Source organism: Vanacampus margaritifer, chromosome 20, assembly GCF_051991255.1.
Source record: "Vanacampus margaritifer isolate UIUO_Vmar chromosome 20, RoL_Vmar_1.0, whole genome shotgun sequence".
Taxonomy (NCBI): Eukaryota; Metazoa; Chordata; class Actinopteri; order Syngnathiformes; family Syngnathidae; genus Vanacampus; species Vanacampus margaritifer.
Window position 1 is genome coordinate 15,997,637 of NC_135451.1, and position 24,056 is coordinate 16,021,692.

General features: G+C 41.0%; 2 protein-coding genes across 4 annotated transcripts; one reads left to right on the forward strand and one right to left on the reverse strand.

The window, feature by feature from the left end:
* Positions 1 to 46: 46 nt before the first annotated feature.
* On the reverse strand, positions 47 to 15,904 carry emilin2b (elastin microfibril interfacer 2b). 3 transcript variants are annotated; one of them, XM_077555115.1, is made up of 8 exons: positions 15,651 to 15,904; positions 8,409 to 8,604; positions 8,184 to 8,309; positions 5,867 to 7,134; positions 1,824 to 1,991; positions 1,689 to 1,742; positions 1,490 to 1,615; positions 47 to 637 (listed from the first exon to the last, which is right to left on the reverse strand). In XM_077555115.1, exons 2-8 carry the CDS (start codon positions 8,531 to 8,533, stop codon positions 333 to 335), a joined length of 2,172 nt encoding a protein of 723 aa, XP_077411241.1. In that variant the 5' UTR covers positions 8,534 to 8,604; positions 15,651 to 15,904; the 3' UTR covers positions 47 to 332. The 3 variants fall into 3 exon arrangements, with proteins under 3 accessions (XP_077411241.1, XP_077411239.1, XP_077411240.1); XM_077555113.1 differs by having other exon boundaries at positions 1,490 to 1,618; XM_077555114.1 differs by having other exon boundaries at positions 1,490 to 1,618; positions 8,409 to 8,733.
* Positions 9,377 to 14,497, forward strand: mettl4 (methyltransferase 4, N6-adenosine). Its single transcript, XM_077555116.1, has 8 exons — positions 9,377 to 9,754; positions 9,862 to 9,927; positions 10,112 to 10,469; positions 10,538 to 10,607; positions 10,749 to 10,923; positions 11,769 to 11,869; positions 11,940 to 12,037; positions 14,287 to 14,497. Exons 1-8 carry the CDS (start codon positions 9,506 to 9,508, stop codon positions 14,463 to 14,465), a joined length of 1,296 nt encoding a protein of 431 aa, XP_077411242.1. The 5' UTR covers positions 9,377 to 9,505; the 3' UTR covers positions 14,466 to 14,497.
* Positions 15,905 to 24,056: the final 8,152 nt, after the last annotated feature.

The window sequence follows — 24,056 nt, forward strand, 5'->3', positions numbered from 1 at the left end:
TAAACCACATTTGACAATATATAGACATTACATAAAGTCACATCAATTATTGCAACTTGAGCAACATTCTTTATTTTCATAAACCCTAATTTAAAAATACAACCATAAAGGAAAAGTACAACAAATTGTCCCAGAGTCTCGGGTGCCAAAAAGTGGTATGGATCACTTTTGGTTTGTTTCAAGGTTGCCAAAAAGTGGACTATCACTAATATTAAAGGGTGCCAAATAGTGAGTAATATGAGTCACTTATTTTGCTCCCCGTCATAAAGAATACCGTATGTCGTCATTTGACCTTTTTGCCTTCTCTTCTTCGACATGAGAAGTGGGCAAGGCTACCGAGCGGACGGGTAGAGCAGGACGCCGCTGAAGGATGACAGGATGTGGGCGGCGGCGTTGGCGAGCTTCCCCGCCGTCAGCGTGAGCGCCGCCCGCTCGCCCCGCCTCATGGGCACCACAAGGGTGAGCGAAGCGGAGGCGCAGCCGCCGGGGCACGGCTCGGGGGCCGCCGCCCTCGTGGAGTCCAATTTGTGGATGACGCGCCGGTCCACCGACAGGACCGCCTCCATCTTGGCGCCGGGCTGGGCGGCGAGCGAGGCGCTCAGCAGGTAGCGGCCGTCCACGGGCGCCGTGAAGACGCCTGGCAACGCGGAGATGCTTGTTGGTGTATTCGCACAGCATGAATGTCGGGTTTACTTCAGTAAGATTTGTAACGACGTAGCATAGCTAGCTTAGTTAGAAATAAAAATATTTTTAAAAAGTAAATTACACTTTTTTTCCCTTTTACAACATCTGCTGTGTGTTTATCATATGGACCCGATTCTGATCAATAAATTTGAATTTTAACACCCTGCTAGCTTAACGCTAACATGAATGGAGAATTTCCTTGACAAGTTCAACATTAGCATAGTCATCTTTTTACAACACTTTAAACAACAAATATTGGACCATTTCATGTAGACAAGAAATATAACAATACTCACATACATATAGTTATTAACAGCTACAAAAAAAGTTGTCGTAAAAAAATGATCTATTCTTCTTCAATTGTCTGCATGTTGGTTTTATACTGTACAGTACAGCACTGCCTCCTGGTGGCCAATGTGGGCACACCAGAAGGACACTAAACTGGAATGCAGCATTAAATCAGGATGCATAAAATGTTTCACACTTAACATTTTATTAAATTACGTTACTCTCTGTATTAGGGCTGCTCGATTATGAAGAAAATATTAATCACGATTAACTTGGTAGTAATTCAAATTTTGGGGTAAGAAAATCTTTAAACATGCAAAATAATATAAAACACTATAATTATGCAAGTTCATCTTGGAACAAACAAGATTAATTAAATTTGTCATTTTAAAATAAAAAAGGTGCAAATATGTTCATTTAAACAACTGGTATTAATAATCTTGCCGATTTTGTAATTGTGGAGTGCATTAATTGAAATTGTAATTGAAATTGAATTAATTGTAATAATTACACTCACCTGTCCTGGGGTCGTAGTAGCCTCCGTCGTTGACCATCACTGCATCGAACCGGATGACGCCCGATTCGCCGTCGACGGGCGGCAGAGTGAGGCCGGCGGAGAAGGAGATCTTTTGGCTTTTGGCGTCTGCTTGACAAACGGGAAAAAGCAGCTAATTGGAGAGCATTTGAAAGAAGAAAAAAAAATACACATGACTCACCCGAGATTGGATGAAGCGTGTACGGTAGCGGCTCAGCCACTTTTACTGGCGCAGCTTAGCAACAGATGAGAAGCGGTAAACACCAGGCGATGAGTCACATGCTGCTTCATGCCTCCAAACAAAAAAACAACTCACCCGGCGCGCCGGCGAAGCCGAGCACGGGCGCCGTGCTGCCGTGCGTCCCTTTGGGAAGCTTGGACGACAACGTCATCCTACCAGGGGGTCCCGCCACGCCCGTCTCCGTGGCCAATGGCGTCTGCGGGGGCGTGTCCACTTTCGGGGGTCCCGTGTCCAATGTCAGGCCTGTTGAGGACATACGAAGTCCCTTTTATGTGGACGCGTGGCTGGAGATTCACGTAGCAAGATAGCAGTTAGCTAACTTTGCATTCTCAATTGCTGAAAAAGTCAAATAAAAAGGCAGAGCGTGGTCTGGTGAGTGACATGGGAGCCGGCTGGCCGTTTCCTAGCTAAAAGTCGTAGCATCTCGTGTACGAATGTGCTTTGTAAATAATTTGATTACAGATTCGTCCGGCTTGCTTGAGAGTCACTTGTGACATCTAATTATTCTTTTTGCAAAAAATAATTCTACCAAATAGAAGAAGAAGAAGGATTAGTGTGTTCGGGAGAGGTCATAGTAATAAATAAATAACATCAAACCCAAATCATTTTTCAAGTAACCTAAATATGTCAAGTCATGTGAAGAGCGTGACATTTTTTTTTTGCAGAAAATGCTCCAAAAGCGCGCCAAGAGGTGCTGACTCACTACGATACCGTATGCACAAACAGCAACAGGCCCGTCTATGCGTGGAGGCGTGATGCGTGTGTGGAAGCCAAAAGGCATTGCTCAACACGAATGGGCGCCATTAAAAAGCGGAGCATGTGTGTTCAATCAGCGCCGCTTCCTGCGATTTGACGACGCGCCAGAGCCAAAAAGCCGACCTCACTTTTGTTTGTTTTTCCAAACAAACGCATCACAGCCTCTTTTGGCAAAGCGTGTTGAATTGAACAACATTTTCAAGCTTAACGCCATTTATGGACACTGGACACAATTTAGTAACAAGATGAAGGCTCCTAAAATGCGGCGTATTCGCTTGGGGGCGTCAAGACGACGACTTGTCAAGATTTCCATTTGCAGACAGATTGACGGCGAGTTTATCTCGAGAGGCTGGAAGGCGGCTGCTGGAAATCTTCGCGCTGCTTATCTCGGCATTTTTGTCCATAGACCCCCCCCCCCCCACGTCACGCGTTTGAGCGCATCTCTTCTGGAGACAAAAGAGCTAAAGAGGGTCCCGGGGGGCTCTCCTGTGTTGTTATCCGTTAAATTAGGGGGGGGGGGGGTAATGGGGTGGAAAGAAAAACCTATTTTAAGATAATCCGAACTTCCTGCTTAGTTTGTAGCTCTGTAATGGAAAAGATTGCAACATTTAAAAAAAAAAAACAAAAAAAAAAACAAGAAAGACTTGATTGCAATGTCCTGACATTTAGTCGCAAAAAACAGATTTTTAAAAAATAAATAAATATTTTTTTTAATTTATTTATGTAGTGAAAACATATGATGAAACTTTGGAACGCAAAAAAAATATATATATATATATATATATATATATATATATATATATATATATATATATATATATATATATATATATATATATATATATATATATATATATTAAAAAAAATATATATATATATATTTTTTTTTTATTTAATTTTTTATTTTTTTTGCATTGCAAAGTTTCATCATATGTTTTCACTACATAAATAAAGATGACGTGACAACTTTTTTTTTTTACAATAAAACAATAATAAAAACTCCAGCACTTGACTGCTTAAATGCCTTCAACCAAATCCAATGCGACCCTTGATAAGGACGACGTCCATTTGCTGCCTCGGTGGCTAAATTGGTGAGCGAGCCGGAGATAAGATCGGTCAAGCGTGATAACCCCCCGTAAAGCGCTGACAAGACTTGGACCGCAACGCAAGATCGCCCGCAGCTCAAAGGCCTTCAATGGATCGTGTAGTACGCGACTGCCGCCTCATTTTGAAAACCGCTTATCAAACGATATTTCATTATTACTTCAGGGGAAAAGTTTAAAAAAACAAAAGGGGAAATGAAATCCATGAAAGGACATCGCAACTTCCTCAACAAAGTGATTCACCAATTTTGTTGGGACACAAAAACATAAGACATCCATAAATCTGTATTCTTGTCTTTTGGTTTGTTATGACTCAACTTGTTTTTTTTCCCCACGTCATTTTGACAGCACTTTATTTTACAAGCTGACTGTCATTTGTAGTTCAAAACATTTTTGGGTGCAATGTCACAAAGTTTTTGTTCCGAGAATTTCAGGACTTTTTTTTTCCTCATAACTTCAAAAAGTGTTGTTGCATAATTTATTATTTAAATTAATAACTTTGATTTCACAGCTTTTTTCCCCCCTCACAAATTTTCTTTTTGTAGTTCTTATATCTTTTTCCAGGTTAAGTTTGGACCTTTTTTGACAGTCATACCTTTTTCTTGACTCAGCTTATTTTGCCACAAAAGCGCGACAATTTCTGTTTCTTGTGTAAATTGACGACTTAATTTGATACCTTTTAACATGTTTTTAGCGTTATCTTAAAGAGGAAATCAACCTTTTTTCTTTTTACAATAATATGTTCTATGCAGCCTCACTATTCTCTAATATGTTATTCTGGTTAATATTGCATTAGCGGAATAGCAGCAAAATCCAGCAGTTTTTAATCCATCTCAGAAGGCGGCCATTTTGCCACTTGCTGACCAATCACAGCTCACCTGTTTTCTGAAGCTGCGCTGTGATTGGTTGTGGCGGCCATTTTGCCACTTGGCTGTCGACTGAAGATGACATCAATGTTGTTAAAGGTCTCAGGTAACAACCAATCACAGCGCAGCTACAGAAAACAGGTAAGCTGTTGATTGGTCGTTGCCTGAGCAACTGTGATGTCATCACACCGCCCCCTGAAATGGATAAAAATGGCTGGATTTTGCTTCATAGCTCATATTCCACAAATGTAATACTAATAATCAGAATGTTAATGTTTAGACTAGTGATGTCAGATATTATTGCCAAGAAATGTTTAAGGTAGACTTCCACTTTAAAAGTGACAAAACAAAACAGGCGGCCATTAAAATCGTCGCACATGTTCCATTGACTTCTGTCGTTAATAAGCCTTTCTACCCTCGGGGGTCGGTGGCGCAGGGTGCGTGTGGACAAGTTGTGTGCCGATGGAACATGTGGACTCACCTTTCTGGTATGTCTTTAATGTGCTGCTGTTGTCCCGTTTTGTGTGCCCACCCTGCAGGCAGCCGGGGGGAGGGGGCGTGGGGGGGGGTCATCTGGCAACCACATGACCGCCGCTAATACGCCAGAAGGAGGCGGGAGCAATTTTGGTTCTACAATTTACTTCTGCCTTCTGTGTATTGTGAGTGTAATTCCAATGTTGACCACTCGATGGTGACACTATTTTGTATGACACTCATTTTGAAAGAAGAAGAATGAAAACAGGAAGTTTTTCCAGTATAGCCTATAGTTTTTGGGGCTGATTATTGAACGTCAAATGCTGTTCAGTCCTGCTTTTTACGCCTACAGAAATATATAGATACAGATATATTGGTCTCGTTCTTTGCTCTTGCACTCTCTCAATATGTTCAAATGTGTTTTAAAAGTCTGTTCAAAAAATCTTAAAAATCAAGTGCCGCAAATGCTATTAAAACATTAGTCAAATTATTGTAATTAATAATATAATTATATTAAAAATATAGAATAAAATAAAACTAAACATAAAAATGTTCTAAAAATTATTTAAAAATTTATTAAAGAAGAGATGGCTAAAAGTACTGAATATGGCTCTAACAAGTTGCATTTGAAGGTTACCTGAGAGAGAGGTTTACTATCCCGCTTTTGTCAAACTTTTTAACAGGTGTGACAAAGTCCATATTTGGCTAAAGGGGCGGGGTCAAAACAGGACATGTCGGGACATGTTCTCAGCCACCTGAAGTATGATGTCATAGGAAGTCCATATTTGGGTGTAGGGGGCGGGACCAGAAGTATGTCATCATCGGAACCGTGCCCATATTTGGGTAAATGGGCGGGGCCGAAAGTGACGTCACACCTGTCAAAAAGTTTGACGGAAGCGGGATAGTAAACCTCTCTTACTTGTCTGGATCTGGAGATCCCTCGCCATGTCCGTGACATCCTTCGAGACCTTCTGGCACCCCTCAGCCTCCAGATGCTTCACATCGCCAACCACCCTGATGCAGTCGAGGTCCTCCAGCGCCCTCAGGCGATCTCTGACGGCGGTCAGTTGTCCCTGTAGACTCTCCAGGCCTTGAAGCTTCTCCCAAGCGGCCTTTTGACTCTTCTCCAAGATTGTCAGGTTTTCCTTACAGAGTCCGAGGTCCAAGGTGTTCACTCTGTCCTCCAATGTGTGAAAAGAGCCCTTGAGAGAGTCTGTTTCATTTCGGAGAACATCCGGAGTTTGGCGGTTGGAGCTGGAGAGGCTGTTCTCCGTGGAGATGAACTTCTCCTTCAGCTCTTTGATGGCTTCTCCCTGCTCTCTCTTCACATTCTGTTCAACCAAAGAAGAGTTCACCAGTTCCTCCATTTTGTCGAGGAGCCAGTCTGGAGCCAGTCTGGTTTGCGACTCCTCCAGCTTGTTCTTCAGCTCCTGGATTTGTTGGCGCAGGTTGCTTTCTTTGGAGTCCATGCGCTCGGCTAGGCCGAGGTAGCGCTCCTCCTGATCCTCGCACTCGTGGTGCATGGACATGATTTTGTAGTCGCAAGAGTTCTTCAGGTCAGCCAGCTTGATGTCCATCCCCTCCATCAGCTCTTTCCTGAGAGCGCGGATGTTCTCGTCCACGTAGGCCTGCAGCTTGATATCGGAGGGGGGCGCAGGGAGTTCCTCGATGAGGTGCTGAATTTGCCCGTCGTGCCGGTTGACGCGTTCCTCCAGATGGTTCCAGGTGTCACTTCTGCTTTCCAAGAGGCTGATCTTATTCACAAGCTCATCCACCGAGAACAAGTCCACAGTCCTGGTCTCTGCACTTCTGGCGGGCTGGGCGGGCTGCCCCATCTGGTCCAGTAGCACGGCCAGCATCTTGCTTGCCTCCTCCTGGAAGTCCACCCTCAGGTTGGAGGACATGTCGGTTATCCTGGCCTGCATGTCCAGCACCATCTGGGAGAGCCGTTGCACCTCCTCCTCCAGGCGGGGATCTCCACCAGGACCTCGCCACGGATGGTTCCCATGGTCGGATGTAGGCTCGGCTGGAAGCGGCGCCTTTATCTCGGGTTTTCGCCCCGGCAGCTTGGCGCCGCTTTTCACCTCCATGCAGTCGTGGCCCTGGTAGCCCGGGCAGCATCTCCACTGCAGCTCCGTCACCGTCTTGTAGTCCAGCTTGTACGTGGGCCTGAAGTGCGTGCGGTATCTAAGGAACATGTCGGCAGTCAAGCACTTGCATGTCAGGAAAATCTAACAGGAAGTCACCAATTTTGGCTTGAGGAACTCCTACAAGGGAATTCACCTGACGCGTCCCCCAGAATGACCATTTTAGGATGCGTTAGAACATGGCAGACCCGTTTCAGGCCACCGTCAGAGGTGGCAAATGCAGGTCCAGAAAGTAAAAACCCTGCCACAGTTTGGCTTTAGCCCTTTATCTCATATCGCTCGTTGTTTCTGTCGTCGTGCTAGCTAGCAGGTAAACGAGCACCGTGAAGCTAGCCTCCTGGTGCTCGTAGCTAGCTAGCTAGCATCAAGCGGTAAAGTCAAACAAAGGCAGGGTTTTTACTTTCTGGACCTGAATTTGCCACGTCTGGTCACCGTATATAAAACGGGAAAATCATGACAGGTTGTGCTTGTCCAGATGTCAAAACTGTCAAAACATTTGCCACAAAAGTCACACTACCCAGTTTTGATGGACACTCTCAGTTAACAACATTTTGCTCACTCAGAGATTATCAAGGGTATTGCCCAAAAATTATTGACCACAAATAATCTGTTTTTCATCTACCTGTTCGCAGGGTAGGACTGGCACAAAAGAATCAGCGCTTGGCCCGACTCTTGACCACCCCGCCTAAAACATAGATCTGCCTCTGATATTGACTGGTGTTGGTTCATTTAGTTATCTATATTCAAAATGGATTAAATGGACTAGCCCCTCTAAACTGTGGGTAAAATGGAGGAAAATAATAATTTAAAAGACGCCGGCCCAACGGGCATCTGCCCTGTATACCAGAAGGCCAGTCCAGCCAACAATTAATTGCTCGTCGAGGTGGCAGAAGATACAATTAATTCATCTGTTTATCCATTAAAATGTCAAATTGTGAGTACATTTACATGTGATTACTTTTATTGTGTGAAAAATGTGTGCCATGACTCAAAGGTTGGGAAGCACCTGTCTTCATCAAAGGTGTTGCAGCCCCTATTCAACAAGGTGACCACCACCACCATTTAAAACCATGACGTTTGACAACTTACATAACTTGCGGTGGACAGTCGATCATCTCCGGTGTGCAAGGCAGAAACTCCGGCTGCGCAAAGCTCTGCGAGCCCGCCGCCACGACGCAGCTGACGTTTTTGTGCACGACGTGCGCGCACCAGTTCCTGCGGCGGCAAACGCTCGATTAGTCACGCCTGCCTGCGCGATGGATGGACGCTCGCCTTTTACGCAGCTTAAAAATATATATTTAAAACGAGACTTACTTGTTTCTTTGGCGCATTTCGGGGGGCGAGTGCGCGCCCCCATGCCTGAAAGGGGTTCCTTGTGAGACTTGGGCGCTTGTAAAGAGGACGACGAGCGGCAGGACGCGGATGCAAGACTTCTTCATGGCGACTTGAAATGTCCCCAATTAGTGTCCGAAGCTCCAATGCGGATCTGACCCAACTCCACTCCAAACTCCTGTGACGTTTAGGGTGTACCCCAACCACCAGCAATGAATGACTAACAAACAATCCCACACGCCTTTTTTCATGACGTCACTCTCCAAACATTCGGGCATAACATTAGGTACACCTGCTTGCACGAGAGCTGCAAGAAAAGAAAAAAAATCAACATCGTAGTCGTATGAAGGGTTTATAAATTTTTAATGTGTCTTATCAATAAGTTTAAGGCTCAGTTAACCAGCTCCAAGTTTCTTGCCTGCCAAAGTCAGTAAACTTTTAACATGACTGCCTGACCCATGCGTAAACTCGCCAAATAGTGAGCAAAAAGACTTGTAAAATGTTGACAGGCAACCACAGAACATTACTGCCTGGATATTAACGGTCGACCCATTTTTTTCTTTACAAAAAAAAAAAGGCTAAGGTCATTTAACATTTTAACTTTTTTCTCGCATTTTTTTTTAGGCCCATGATTAGAATTCGGCAACTTTGTGTACGCCTGCCTTAAAAGGTTTGATTTCCGGAAGACAATGTAACGAGGGCAAAACACCAATCAGCTTGCTCGGTTCCAATGCTGCATTGCATAAACTTCGGAAACTCAAAAGTCAAGACACAATTACTTTTGTTCAGTGGAAAGTAAACAAAAACAAGAAGCGCGACCATGATACGTAAGTTGTTTGGCAAAAAAAACTAAAAACTATTGAATTTAAAGATTGCGATTAGGAATACATTGAGATACTTTTCCAGTTTGACGTTAAAAGTTCCCAATCTCCGAGTGTCATGGAACGCACCATCCCAATGTTGTGTTTGGAGCTAATGGCGGCATCCAGCGTGAGCCGAAGACTAAAGTGAAAACAGCAAACATAAGAACACGTTTGCGGTTTTAATAAAAAAGAAAAGAAAAGCTGAGTATTCGGACAATGTCGTTGGTGGTGGAGGACACACATGGGTGGCTATTGGACGCCTGCTCGCTCATCGACCAGGCTTACGTACGCTGTTTTCGACTGCATGGCGACCTCAAGTCAGAATTCGTGGCACGCTTTAAAAGGCAATACTTCCACATTTTAAAGAGTCATGCAGGCGGGGGGAACAATAACAATAAAGTTAGTCATTATAATGTGCATGCAGAAAACCAAGACGTCTTGCAGAGGCAAGAGAGACCTTCAAAGGTAACTCATAAACCAGTTTACTACTATATGAAAAATGAGACATTACTTTCATAAAGAGACCCCACGGTCAATTTTTTTATTGCGATTCATTGTTTTGTTTTTTTCAGAAGCGGAAGCGAAAGCACAGTGAGCTCAACCAGGGAGAGATCGATTCCAGGGTCTTTCATGAAAAGGTAAGTGGGGTTAAGTAGACGTCGATCGAAATTTAGTCGATGATTGATTGAAATTTGCCTCTTATAGTTGATTAATATGTCATTTGTTGTTTTCACTAATTGGTGAATCAGGTCTAAAAAAAATTCTATCCATTTAATCAAATAGGGATTTATATAATATAGGGAACTTCTTGTGTCCATGCAGGTCAGAAGTGTCATTCTGGAGGGAACCAAGTCCCTGGTGGAGTCTGCCACACTTTTGGGCTTCCTGCATGGAGGGACGGATGCTGTAAAGGACCCCCTACCTAATCCTGAATGCAATCTGGCCAATTTGTGCGACATGGCCAAAGAGCTCCCTCTTGTGGACGCTGAGGACGAGGAGCGCTGCGTCCAGTTCCTGGACGACAGTGGCGACACGTCCCATCTGGACTTGTTCTCCTGCGTGACGGAGAACCCGGCAGAACAGGCGGTGATGATGATGATGATGGGTGAGGAGTACGTCATCCCTCCGCGCGCGGCCTTCCTACTCTCGGATTTCTCCCGGATGCAGCCGCTCCTACGATGTGAGTCCCAAAAAAAAAAAGAAAAATGGGAAGAAGTTGTTGACGCGCTTGTTTTCCACCCCACGCAGATGGACGCAAGTTTGACGCTATTGTCGTGGATCCGCCATGGGAAAACAAGTCTGTGAAGAGGAGTCGAAGGTGATTTTTAATTTTTTCTAAAACTCAGTCATTTGTGGGAATCTCACTCGAGTCAAGCTATTCATGTCTGTACAGGCCGCCATTTTGAGACTCTTGCATTGGATCTTGATTGGCTGTTTCCTCCATTTTATGTCCTGGAAGATACACTTGTCTGCCTTCGTCTCAGTTGAAAAAACTCCCCGTACCCTGCTTGGCGTCCCCCGACAGCCTGGTGGTCACATGGGTGACCAATCGACCCAGTCACCTGCGCTTCGTCCGTGACGAGCTGTACCCGCACTGGGGGGTGGAGGCCGTGGCCCAGTGGTTTTGGGTTAAGGTAGGCAGGAAATGGAAACCGTCACATTGTTAAGTCTTTTCCGGGAGAAGTGACGTTAGAACTGTACGGAAGCGGATTAGAGTTAGTGAAGAGGGAGAAAAAAAAGGTGGGCAGGTTTCTGACTTTATTCTCAGCATTTTGACTTTAAAGTTAGAATTCTGAGATTAAAGTCAGAATTTTGAGATCAAACTCACAGTATTCTGTGATTAAAGTCAGAATTAAAAAATTGTAATCAACTGACGCCCCTAATTTTTTTAATAATCTTTTATTTTTTTTACATCGTGAGTTAACGAGTAAAGTCATGCAATTAATTACGATAAAAAAATGTAATCACCTGACACCTAATTTTTTTCTTTAAAAAAAAAAAAAGATTTAAAAAAGAAAAGATTATTAAAAATTAGGGGCGTCAGGCGATTAAAATTTGTCATCGTAATTAATCGCATGACTTAAATAGTTAACTCACGATTTTATATCTGTTCTAAATATACAATAAAAAAATTCCAGGCAAAAGTGTTAACAAAAGTGGAAAAAAATGTTCAACTAATAGAATGAATTTTTTACGTCTATAGCCGTCAATGGCAGGGAATGAGCTAAAGTAAAAAATTCTCACTTTAAAGTCAAAATTCTGAAAATAAAGAGAGAATCCGGACAACCCTTTTTTCTCTCTTCACTGGCCATAATCCTCTTCCGTGTAACTAAAATTTTTCAAAAAAAATAACGGTTGCAAAATGTGTCCACTAGAGGTCGCACTGACGACCACTTCAAGAACAATCTGAAATTGCACTTGTATATGGTAAATCTGCCAAATTTCAGGACTCTCAAACGATTTTTTTTTCCTTTTGCAGGTGACCGCAGATGGTCGGTTTGTGTTCCCGCTGGATTCCCCGCACAAGAAGCCGTACGAGGTTCTGATCCTGGGGCGATATCGCGGCGAGTCCCGGTCAAGGTGACTTTGACTTTTCGCGGCCTTGAAATAAGAATGAAACGTAAACATCAATTTGACCATTTGTAATCAGCCCCTCAGAAGGGCGCGCCGGCGTACCCCCCGTGCAAGACCAGCGGCTGATTGTCAGCATCCCGTCGGTTCTCCACTCCCACAAACCGCCACTCGCAGGTAAACGTGACCTTTGGAGCCCCGCCCATTTGCACTTCACTCATCATCTATTCTGGCTTTTCTTCTGTGGAGCCTATCGTCATATTTGTCTATTTTGAACACCATTTAAAAAAAAAAAGGTGTGGTTTTTAAAAGTTTGTGCAGAGATGTTCTTTATACGACCACTAGAGGGCACCATAGCAGCATCAATGAGCTCCCGTGCTCTGTTGCAAAAACGCTTTGACACTTGAGCAACTTCCGTTTTTTTTTTTTCCTCGAGTGACGCTCCACTGACATTTGTGTCACACTCTTGTTATGTTGAGGATCAAATGGACCCATTCTTGTTCTTTTGCTTGGAAGCATACAACGACAATGGTTCGTTTTAAGGCTGCCTGATTATGGAAAAATAATAATAATGACGATTATTTTGGCAATAATTGAAATCACGACCATTCAAATGATTATTTATTTTTTGGTATAAAACAGGAAAATGTTTAAGTATCTAAAAATATTAAGACCAATAAAAAAAAAAAATAGAAACATTATGATTATGTTTGTTCCTTTTTGACCAAACAGAATTTATTATAATAATATGTATTTATTTATTTATGTTGGCAAAAACCTGAAGTTGGTGCGCAGCATGTGCACTGTGCAGTAGGACGATCATTTATTTTTGTTTAAACATAAAAAACAAATAAAAAAATATTAAGACAAATAAAATTCTTTGAAACACTATAATTATGCAAGTGTGCAAATGTATACATTTAAACAACTCAAAATTTAGTATTAATAAGGAGTGTAATAATTGTGATTGAATTTTGATTAACTGCACAGCCCTAATTCATTTTGAATATGTTGAAAAATGTTTGAACATGTTTTTGAACATTATAAACGAGCCACTTAGTGTGATTATAGCATGACCTGTGCAAGGTAACAATCCAAATCTTGTTGGACTTAATCACATTTTTTTCCTGAAATTTTTTCAGATAAACACGCCTCAGTTACATTACAGCTGTTCCTCAGAAAAAAAGCCCCAAAAAACTATTATTAGATTTTTCTTTTCTTCCCATTTTGAACTTGTGTGACTTGCTCGCTCGCCTTTCCTCAACAAGGCCGATGAGCTAACGCGTATCGATTTGCGACGTCTCCTCGATGAGTTACGATCAAAGGTCAAGCCAACGGGACGGTGACGCAATGATGTCGGCTCGATCGCGACACGGTTGTCTTGACGTCACCCCCAGTACCGCTCACAGCCACCGGGGGGCGCAGTTGCACCATATTACTTGCTGACAAGATAGCGACTGAATCTCACGCAGTCCATGAGGGAGTGTCACTTTTTTTATTTTTTTTTTTTATGAGGCCACCCCCCTCCTGCTCCCCAATCACATGGGGGTTCCTGTCAGTGACGTCTTAGCTGGTGGGGGGTGGAGGGGGGCTCTTTGCTCTCATTCGCTCACCGCGTGTTGGCGGAGGAGGTGCGATTGTCAGGTGTTGAGGCTCAAGGTCAGCGGCAGGCACTGCGCTGTGAATGATATTAAAGGGAGGGGCGGCGAGGGGGTGGGGCAAATGCACCAGCCCGTCATTTGTTTACGCGCCTGCACTCGTCTTCCTCCACAGATTGCCATGATAAAAATAAAATGGAATTGATTTATAAAATCTACACGGCAGCAACAAGGCTTAATTAGCTTGCTGCCTAATCGGGCTGTGGAAAGAATGCAGTGAGAGAAAGTAAAGTCAAAATTGGATCCACGCCTTTTCTGAATGTACACAAAATTCCTGCACTGTTTTTCCAAATTACAAATGCAGTCAGGTGATCTGGACTATGTGGCAGCAACAAACACCAAATTGTTGCCTAAACGGGCTGCGGAATAAATTGCAAGAGCGTGTGGACTGTAACGGCGGTAAATTGAAAATAAATGAGATCCGCACTTTTCACACATTTGCACCAAATTCCAACAGCGAGTTAGAAATGCAGCCTGTTGATTTCCAGCTGCCTAAATGGGCTGCGGAAGAAATCGAGAGATAATTGACCATCTCTTTTTCCGTGACACTCAAAACACTCATATCTCAAATCATCTTTGCACGTGGAAAATGCCATCGCATTTGTTCCAGACGTGAAAAATCGAAAATATCAATGCTAACGGTTAGCATGTGAAAGTGGCGTCATTATTCTTGTTTTTGTATCTTCTAGCATTTCCCCCCCAAAAAAAGCACAAAGCGATTGAAGTTTTTGGCGCGCGATCCCCTAATGACGCACGTTTGCTCCGCAGAGGTGTTGAAGCCGTACATGAAAGCGGACGGCGAGTGCCTGGAGCTGTTCGCCCGCAGCCTGCAAGCGGGTTGGACCAGCTGGGGCAACGAGGTGCTCCGCTTTCAGCGCAGCAGCTACTTCACGCTAACGCCGCCGCCGGCCAGCCGCTCATCACCAACAATTGCCACGCAACTTTGAACTTTTTTTTTTAAATAAACATTCACATATGATCCTGTGTGTGTTTTGATTTTCAATTCTGTAGGGATATTTTTTTATTTTTTTTATTTGAATGTGGTGAGTCATTCGGAGAGCTTACATCATTTGACCCGGGACTTGTTTTGCTTGCTTTTGCACAACTGAGCACAAGAAAGTGCTACGGTGGCCCTTTTGGGTAGAAAAATAAAAAGTTAGGCGACTTCATTGTGTAAAAAAATGTTCACGTAGGTTAATGAATTATAAAACATCAAGACGTATAACACTATAATATTGTACTTTATAAAAGGCAAAAATAATAATACAATTAAATAGAATGTAAGGAAGTCAACAATTCTGCATCCTGATTTAATGTAATGCAATTTAGTGTGCTGCTCCTTCTGGTGTGCCCGCCTTGGCCACCGGGTGGCAGTATAATCCCTGACACAATTGCACAAACAAACAAAATAGTACTACTGCCGCAAGTGACGCCATGCTATAATATTAATCATTTTTATATTATAAATAATAATCATAAAAAAATATTATAGTTATATATTTTTTATGTGATCATAATCATTTTTTTGTAGAGAATAAAAAACATGTCTGTGAATATTGTTATACTATCAGTTCACATATGTTGCCCACCATTTGTTCTAATATCTATTGATGCTAACCGTTAGCATACGAGTCAAACCAGTTACGATGGAATACGATTAATACTATGTATAACGATACGGTACAATTCCTTCCGGTTATGATGCGATGCGACAGAGGTGGCAAATCCAGATCTAGAAAGTAAAACCCCTGCCACAGTTTGGCTTTAGCCCCAGGTGCTAGCTAGCTAGCTAGCTCCCATGGTGCTCGTTTGCCTGCTAGCGAGCTAGCTAGCATCAGGGGCAAATAAACAAACAGTTTGGCTTTAGCCCCAGGTGCTAGCTAGCTAGCTCCCATGGTGCTCGTTTGCCTGCTAGGGAGCTAGCTAGCATCAAACAGCCAAACAGTTTGGCTTTAGCCCCAGGTGCTAGCTAGCTAGCTCCCTAGCTAGCTCCCATGGTGCTCGTTTATCTATCTATCTATCCCTTCCAATGTTTTTCTTTTCCATTTTGGTCTCAATGACATCATCTCTTAGCATTCACACGCAATTTCGGAGGGAAGTGACATTTCATTTTTTCTTATTTCTGCTCCTACCTCCTTCGTTCCCACTTCTTAAAAGCCTTTTTCCATTTCATGATGATGTCACCGTGGTCATCTCCACGGCGCCAGAGGAAGATGACACACCGCACCGCACCGCTTCCCCCCCGGCTCGCCCATTTAGGTGATGTTTGATTTTCCTGCAGACTTTTCACGATGACACATCATTGACACGAGCGACTTAGTCCATCTAATGGCATATGTGAATGGGAAGCGCTGAGAGCAACAGTTAAGCAAGCCCACATCCCGGGGCTGCTAATTGACCCCGCGTTCAATCAGCTGTCTCATTAAATATGTAATCGCCTGGAGGTGAACACCACACACACAAACCAAACGTAATTAGCAATTAGCTACAGAGAGGAAAACATGTCCAACATCTCCAAACACTTCGCACTGCCTGCATTATTGTTGGCTGCAAAAAGTTGACTGTACAGCGAATTCCCAGGGAAAGTACTGAAATATTAAACTCTATATTGTTTTACTTTAAAAAAAAAAAAAAAATCCAAATTCAATCACAATTTCAATTATAACGCTCCACAATTATAAAATCAGCATCATCGTAAAAAAAGTTAGTTAAACATTTTTTCCCATTTTTGTTAAGAGTATAAAAACCTAGAATTTTTTTTATTGTACATTTAGAACAGATATAAAAAATTGTGATTAATCGTGAGTTAACTAGTGAAGTCATGCGATTAATTGCGAAAAAAACGCCCCTAATTTTTAATAATCTTTTCCTTATAATTAAAAAAATTACTAATCTTTTTTATTTTTTAAAGAAAAGATTATTAAAAATTATAATTATTAATTTTATAATTAAAAAAATTACTAATCTTTTTTATTTTTTAAAGAAAAGATTATTAAAAATTAGGGGCGTTTTTTTTTCGCAATTAATCGCATGACTTCACTAGTTAACTCATGATTAATCACAAATTTTATATCTGTTCTAAATGTACAATATTTTTTTTCATACTCTTGTTGACAAAAGTGGGAAAAAAAATGTTAAACTAATAGAAATAGTTCAAATGAATTTTTTGACGTCTATAGCCGTCAATGGCAGTGAATGAGTTAATACAAATTTTTGAGTTGTGTATACATTCGTACTTTTATTTTTATTTTTAAATAACTAATTTAATACATTTTGTGTCATAATTATAGTGTATAGATGGTAGCATTCATTGTTTAACATTTATTTTGAAAGGACATTAATGAGATCTATATGAGAAGGTCATTTCCTGCTATTTCACAATATTTTCCGGCGCTCCACCTGCTGGAAAATTACCGTTATTTTACAATTAAAAAATGTCAAATTATATCTCAGCATTTAGACAACCTTAGCGAGACGAACTGATATTCGTTTTGATTGAACATTTTTGGTGTTTAAATATGCAATGTTTTTTCCAAAGCTTGTAAAAAAAAAAAAAAAAACGCAGTTAAATCGTGAGGCGTTAAACTATGAACAGATGTTTTTTTAATAGCCTGCCAAAGATTTTTCACCGAGCGCAGATGCATCTGGAGCCACACGGAACATTTTGATTCCCTTTTTTTCTTCCACAGGCCAAAAGTGTTGTGAAACATTAAAATGATGAATTGGTAGCACCTTGACGTCATCGGACCGTTTGACGCGCTCGCTTCAAAGGAACGTTCACACGCACGCGCCGACTCTCTAAGGGTTCGTTCGCTTCCCAATCAAAGCAAACTCTTTTTTTTTTTTTTATGTATTTTTCAAGCGAGTGTTTTCATGTAGTCTGATTCAACACAGTGGTAAATAAACACTTTGATGAAAGGTTTCGATTTTAACTCATTCGCTGCCATTGACGGCTATAGACGTCAAAAATTCATTTGAACTATTTCTATTTAACATTTTTTTCCCCCACAAAAAAAAAGTTTATTTATTTAAATTTTTTTAATTATTTTTTTTAAAGAAAAGATTATTAAAACTTAGGGGCATCAGGCGATTATAATTTTTGTGTGTGCCTTTATTGGGAATGCTGTTCATTTTGTACACGATTTGGCCACATAGGGGCAGTGTGGTTCCGCGTATTCTGATACACTGTTAAATTGTAGCCACATTAGAGAGTAGAAGGAAAAAGGAAGAAGTTTTTTATTTTATTTTGCAGTGTAGGAAGAGCATATGCTCTCTGTATACATTCCTCAAGCGTTTTGTATGAATAGCCGTTCTTTTGAGTGGTTAATGTGCCGCGAGTAGCGCGCTAATTAGCATTAGCGAGTCAGACTAGAGTCGATCGTGACGATTCTTTGCGCATCTAGAAAGTGAAGCAGAAATCATTGTCAATCAAATCATTTTTGAACAAAAAAAATCACAGGCCCCAAAAAAATCGGAATCGAATCATGAGAGTCATGGTTTTGAAAATGGATTTTGGCCTGGGCAAGTTCTCGTCTTGATCACAAAAGTCCAAATCAACGCCAGCTGCACCTGAACTCGTCTGCGTCCTTGTTAACGAGACTTTCCCAGGTTCTTATCAGCATGCGTAGCCAGCCAAGCCGAACTTTTAGCAGACGGACGGACGGACGGACGCACGCACGGACGGCTCCATCCATATTCATCCATCTCATTGTCACGCACGCAGAAGCGGGTCGGCCTTGTCAGTCATCGGCGTCGTGTCAGCGAGTGCGCAAGAAGGCTGAAAAGAAGTCGAGGCGCTGAATCCCAAGTCGGAGACAAAACCAGGACGTTCTGCAGACGGACAGACTGACTGACGGACGGCAGCAGGCAGGAAATGAGACGTTTCAATTTATTCATGACGAGACATCGGATGAATTTTCTCAATGGTCCATTTTCATCAGACGCCGATAAGACGTCGTAGGGGATCCTTTTATATATTTTTTAATGACTTCTTCGTCTTTCAATAGCGCGATCGGATGCAACCTCTGGACATCCTGCTGCTAGTTGGGTGTGTGGGGGGGGGGCTCGTACGTGACAGCGCCCCGCCGTTGCGATCTGGCGTCATTGGGGGAATACCGTCGAGCGGCATCCTTCCTGCTGACTCGCAAAGGTCAGCGCGCTCTCGGGATTATTCAACAAACATTCGGGCTGGGTTTCGAAAATTCAATAATTGCAAATATGAATTTAAAATATTCTGAATAAAGTCAGGTCTTAATACTTCCTCATAGAAAATACTGTAACTAAAAAAAAAAAAAAAAACAGGCCGATACGAAAAAAAAAGTGTCCTTTAAAATTGTATTTTCTTATTAATTTATGAGAATTTTTTTTTTAAGTAATTTGCATCACAAAAAAATAAAAATCAATTGGCTATTTTTAACTACGAATGATCTTCATCCTCTACAAATAACTAATATGATTGCAGTTTAGGCGTGATGATCTTCTTTTGTGTTTTATCAACAAATCCTATCGTACGTCTATTTATTATGACGCCCCCTGGTGGCCAAGGTGCACACACCAAATGGAGTAGCGTCATGAAATAATGCGCACAACTGTTGAATTCTTTTCTATTTAATTATGATTACTGTATGGGTACTATAAAGTCCATCCATCCATCCATCCCTTTTCTTGACCGCTTTTCCTCACAAGGGTCGCGGGGGTGCTGGAGCCTATCCCAGCTGGCTTCAGGCAGTAGGCAGGGTACACCCTGAACTGGTTGCCAGCCAATCACAGGGCACACAGAGACAAACAACCATACTCACAATACTATAAAGTCAAATAATGCAATTTTTTTTTACGGAAGCATATTGCATTTACTCGGAAAATTTTTTGGGGGTAAAAAAAAAAAATACTCAGAAAAAAATACGATTTTTCCCTGCTTTAAAAAAAATAAAAATAAAATAAAATGTCCCTATTTTTTTGAATAATTTGTCCTGTTTTTCCTGAATACCCCCCCCCCCCTGTTTTTTAAAAAAATATTTTTATTATGACAGAATATATATATTTTTTTAAAAACAGAAAATAAATTAATAAATAAAAATACACCAAAAAACAAAAGGTCCCCCAACAAATTAGTCCAGGAGTTTTTTTTTCAAGTGAATGTCCGTACAATACGCTTCTGTAATATTATTATTCTAAACGCAATGCACAAACACATACTACAGCTCTTATATCTTCATCTTCCAAATGTGATTCTTCTTTTCGGCTTTTTTTTTTTTTTGTCTGAAGCGCAATTTGCTTCTTTTGTCCCCTTTTTGGGCGTGCGGCAACATGTTCCCAATCATCAAAGTTAATAGCTCAAGTGTTGCACTTCACTAGCGAAGGCTCGTTCTCAAGCACTCGGACTGAAAGGAAGCACGACGCCGACGCGGCACGACGCCAACGGGGTCGGAAGGGAGGAAATGAATTGAAAACGAAACGGCGGCGGGCCAAAGAAGCGGCTTGATGAGCAAACAAGCGAGTGGGAACGACGGGAAGGAAATCCCGGGGAACGTGCCGCTATCTGGTCATAAATCTGCCACAGATGTGGACACAACTTAATGAGAAGGTTGCTCGTAATAAACTTGTTTGTTTTTTTTTAAACATTGAAAGACAACTTTATGACTTTTGGACGCAACAGCACAGCACGTGGAAGCACATTTGGTTGATTTGATGTCGTATATTATATTTGTACGAAGGAAAACAAACATTTGTTAACGTCCCCGATTTCACATGAAAACTTTCCGATTGTAAACACCTGCTAGGGCAATTGCAACCAAAGGCAATTATTGGAATATTATAAAGACTTTATGATTTTTTTTTTTTTTTCCAACGGTTTGAGGAAATTGTGCGCAGGACCAACCCCCGCAATAAGTTTGGTCTTTAAACACACGTTTCCAAATAATACAAACACATTTAAAAAACATACATCGAGCTTGATTTCATTTTGTTTTTTCTTTTATTTATTTTTCTGTTCTATTCGTTTTGATTCCTTTTAATTACTTAACAAATGCTTAGTTTGAGTTAGTTTCAGTATTAGTTTTCGCTTTAAAAAAAATGTGTATTACTTGTGTGCAGTATTTAACTCATTCACTGCCATCGACGGCGATAGACGTCAAAAATTAATTTGAACTATTTCTATTGATTAAATTTTGTTTCCCACTTCTGTTAACAAGAGTATGAAAACCTAGATTTTTTTTTATTGTTGTATTAGAACAGATATAAAATCTGTGATTAATCGTGAGTTAACTCGTAAAGTCATCCGATTAATTACAATTAAAAATGGTAAAAATTGGAATCACCCTTTCCTTATATAATTTTTTTTTAATTAAAAAAAGAAAAGAAAAAAAGAAAAGAAAAGATAATTAAAAATTAGGGGCATCAGGCAATTAAAATTTGTAATCGTAATTAATCGCATGACTTCACTAGTTCACTCACGATTAATCACGATTACAAATTTTAATTGCCTGATGCCCCTAATTTTTAATTATCTTTTCTTATTAACTCTTTGACTGCCAGACGTTTTCAGAAAAGGGATGCCGTGGGTGCCAGCCGATTTAAGCATTTTTGACTGATCTTTCAAGGTCCACAAAAAATTATGTATTTGGACTATGGAAACACACATACTACCAAATGAAAGATTGGACTCTCATCTTTCATCAGAAAAAAAGAGTTTGTTACTACCTTATTCCGTTTTTCAGTAATCAACAATAGAAAATGGTTAGTTTCACCTCTCTTTTGAAAAAAAACGTCTTTTAACGTCTTTGGCACTCATCCATATGATTTTACTAAACGTTATTTAACGTTTTTGGCAGTCAAAGAGTTAATAATAATATAAATAGTAATAATATAAAATAATAATTTGATATCTGTTCTAAATGTACAAAAACAAATCTAGGTTTTCATACTCTTGTTAACAAAAATGGAAAAATATGTTAAACTAATAAGAAATAGTCAAAATGAATTTTTGACGTCTATAGCCGTCAATGGCAGTGAATGAGTTAATAAACACCATGGTCAAATAACAAAAAAAAGTAACGCATTTCTTACCTAGTATTGCATTTCGATGGCTGCCCTCTGACCTCAACTGCATGTCTAACGCAATAGTGTGGCGCCCTCTAGTGATTGGCAGTGAAATTACACTCAAAATAAACAGTAGAGTGGCGAAAAAAAACTGCAAAATATCAGGAACTCACCATGTAGTGCGGTTAACTATAATAATGGATCGATTTATGGATTTTGGGAAAAATGGTTACTTACAGCCCTCGTCCCCCAACTTTAGTGCCTTCGCTGCTTACAGGCCGGCTACATGATGACTTTTCCTGCCTCGCGTGCGTGCGCGTACGTGCGCGACTGCGGATCTCCGCTGAGGTTTGTTTAGTTGCTCGGAGCCGTCTGTCAAATTTCAATGAATCTGTCAGAGGTTATTGGCCTGTCAAGCGAGCCGCATTTTAATAAAGTTGAAGGGCTCGGATAAGCCTCGGCTTTAATTGACACCGAGCCGGCGATAAACCCGCCTCCATTTATTCCCTTTTTTTTTTCTGAAGGGTTCTCGTGGCTTTAAAAAAAAAAAAAAAAAAAAGACGAGTTGGGAGTCATCTTACTTGAAGTGGTCCGCAGGGGTCGTCTGGAAAAGGACAGGAAGATCCCGACGTCGCCGCCCATGACGCGCGGCTTTTCCATCAAAGTGGCACATGTGGCGCCCCCTGGAGTCAAAGGTCACATAAGATGTGTTTCCGTAGCTAAAAAAAGCACAAACTCGATGAGATGTTGCGCACTTTTCGGGCTGACGGGAAGTGAGTGAGTCGACTTTGAAGTTGTGTCATCGCCTCCTAAATGATCCCCGTGACATCATCACATGGATTTAGGGCTTATTTGCACTTAATTAGAAAATGACGAGAGGATGAAATTAAAAACACGGGGCAAAAAAGTTTGTTGTCCTTCGTTCAGTTTAGAAAATTGAGGATTAGAACCCTGGTGGCTTTAAGGAGATCGTGATTTTAGCTTTAGTAAAGAAATGAATGTTAACTTTGAGAATTTAGTAAGAAATTGTGGAAAATGTAAAGGGTCATTTTTTTTTATTATTTTTCTTTTTTTTTGGTAATTACTACATCTGCATTTTTTAAAATCATTTTGGCACAAACCTTGTACAATTTCCCAAATACTGGATTAAAATTTTATATGTTTGATTTTATATTTGTAAAAAATTTTTTTTTGCCAGACTAGTCATAATAAAAGTACATAAAAAGTGCTGATAAGTGAATTTGTCAATCGTGAACCATAAATATGTGAGTATTACGTTGTTTTTATTCCCTGCACACGTTTGACTTGATGAAATGTGATTTTCTTTGTGGCGTGTTTGCTCAATGGATGCCCCGTTTGCCGATTTGTGCAAATGGCATTTCCCGTGCGATCATCATCCAATTAGGCGAGGCACGAGGCTTCCTTTCAACAACTGCTGCGTACGCGCTGCTTTTGAGCGGCAGCGGCGAGGTTCAAAGGTCGTCGGCGACTGCTCCAGCATCTCTTACCCTACATGAAAAAAAAAAAAAAAAGGGGAATTTTTGGGGGGATAAAAATCAAGAATTTTACGGGAATATAATCCAAATTTTATTATATAATTATTTTATATATTTTTTTATTTTATTATTTATTATTATTATTTTTGTTTGTTTGTTCATCAAAAAAAAAAAAAATTGACTTTTTTTTTTTTATACCATTAATGGATGAACTATTTTCAAAATTTTGAACATTCTTAGCACACTTATCTAAGGTTTGAATTGCTCGTTTCCGAACCTTGCTCATTACGTGGTGACACAAGCGCGCACGAGATTGCGCCGTAGAAAACGGGCGACCTCGTCATGAAATCGCCACCGGCGACTTTAGGGTCAAATATTTGAAATTGTAACCAGTGAGTGGGCGGCGCCGCTAGCTGATCCGTTGTGACGGAACAGGACTACATGTTACCTCCCTCGGGGTTCAAGTTATACTGTTGCATGACAGATTGTTTTTTTTTTCTCTGTATGAAAATAAATAGTACAAATTCAGTAACTTGTGAAAAAATAACAATTGAAATATCAGTAAAAAATAAATAAATCTGAACAAAACACAAGTAATAAATTGCTTGCTTAATGCAAAAAAATATTTATTAGTATCATAAATTTTTTCAGTTTATTTTGGAACTTTAGGACAAATAAAATGGTCCGAGTTCACTTCCTGACACTTTCTCCACTCTCGCAGTCAGTCAATTTATTGGGCGGGAAGACATTTTGTGTAACTCACCGCCGAGAATGTGATGGATGAGGACACTTTTGAACGAGTGTCATTTTGTGTGCTGCTGCAAGCGGCGGCGGCGGCGGCGGCGGCGGCGGCGGCGGCGGTGGCTGCGGGATCATCAACTGGAAATTCACCTGGAGCTGCCACGACAACTCGACGATGGTGGAAATACAGTCAATTTGAGTTTTTGTGGCCACGAACACAAAACAGGCTAATAAAATGACACAAAGAAAACATTTCAACTTGTG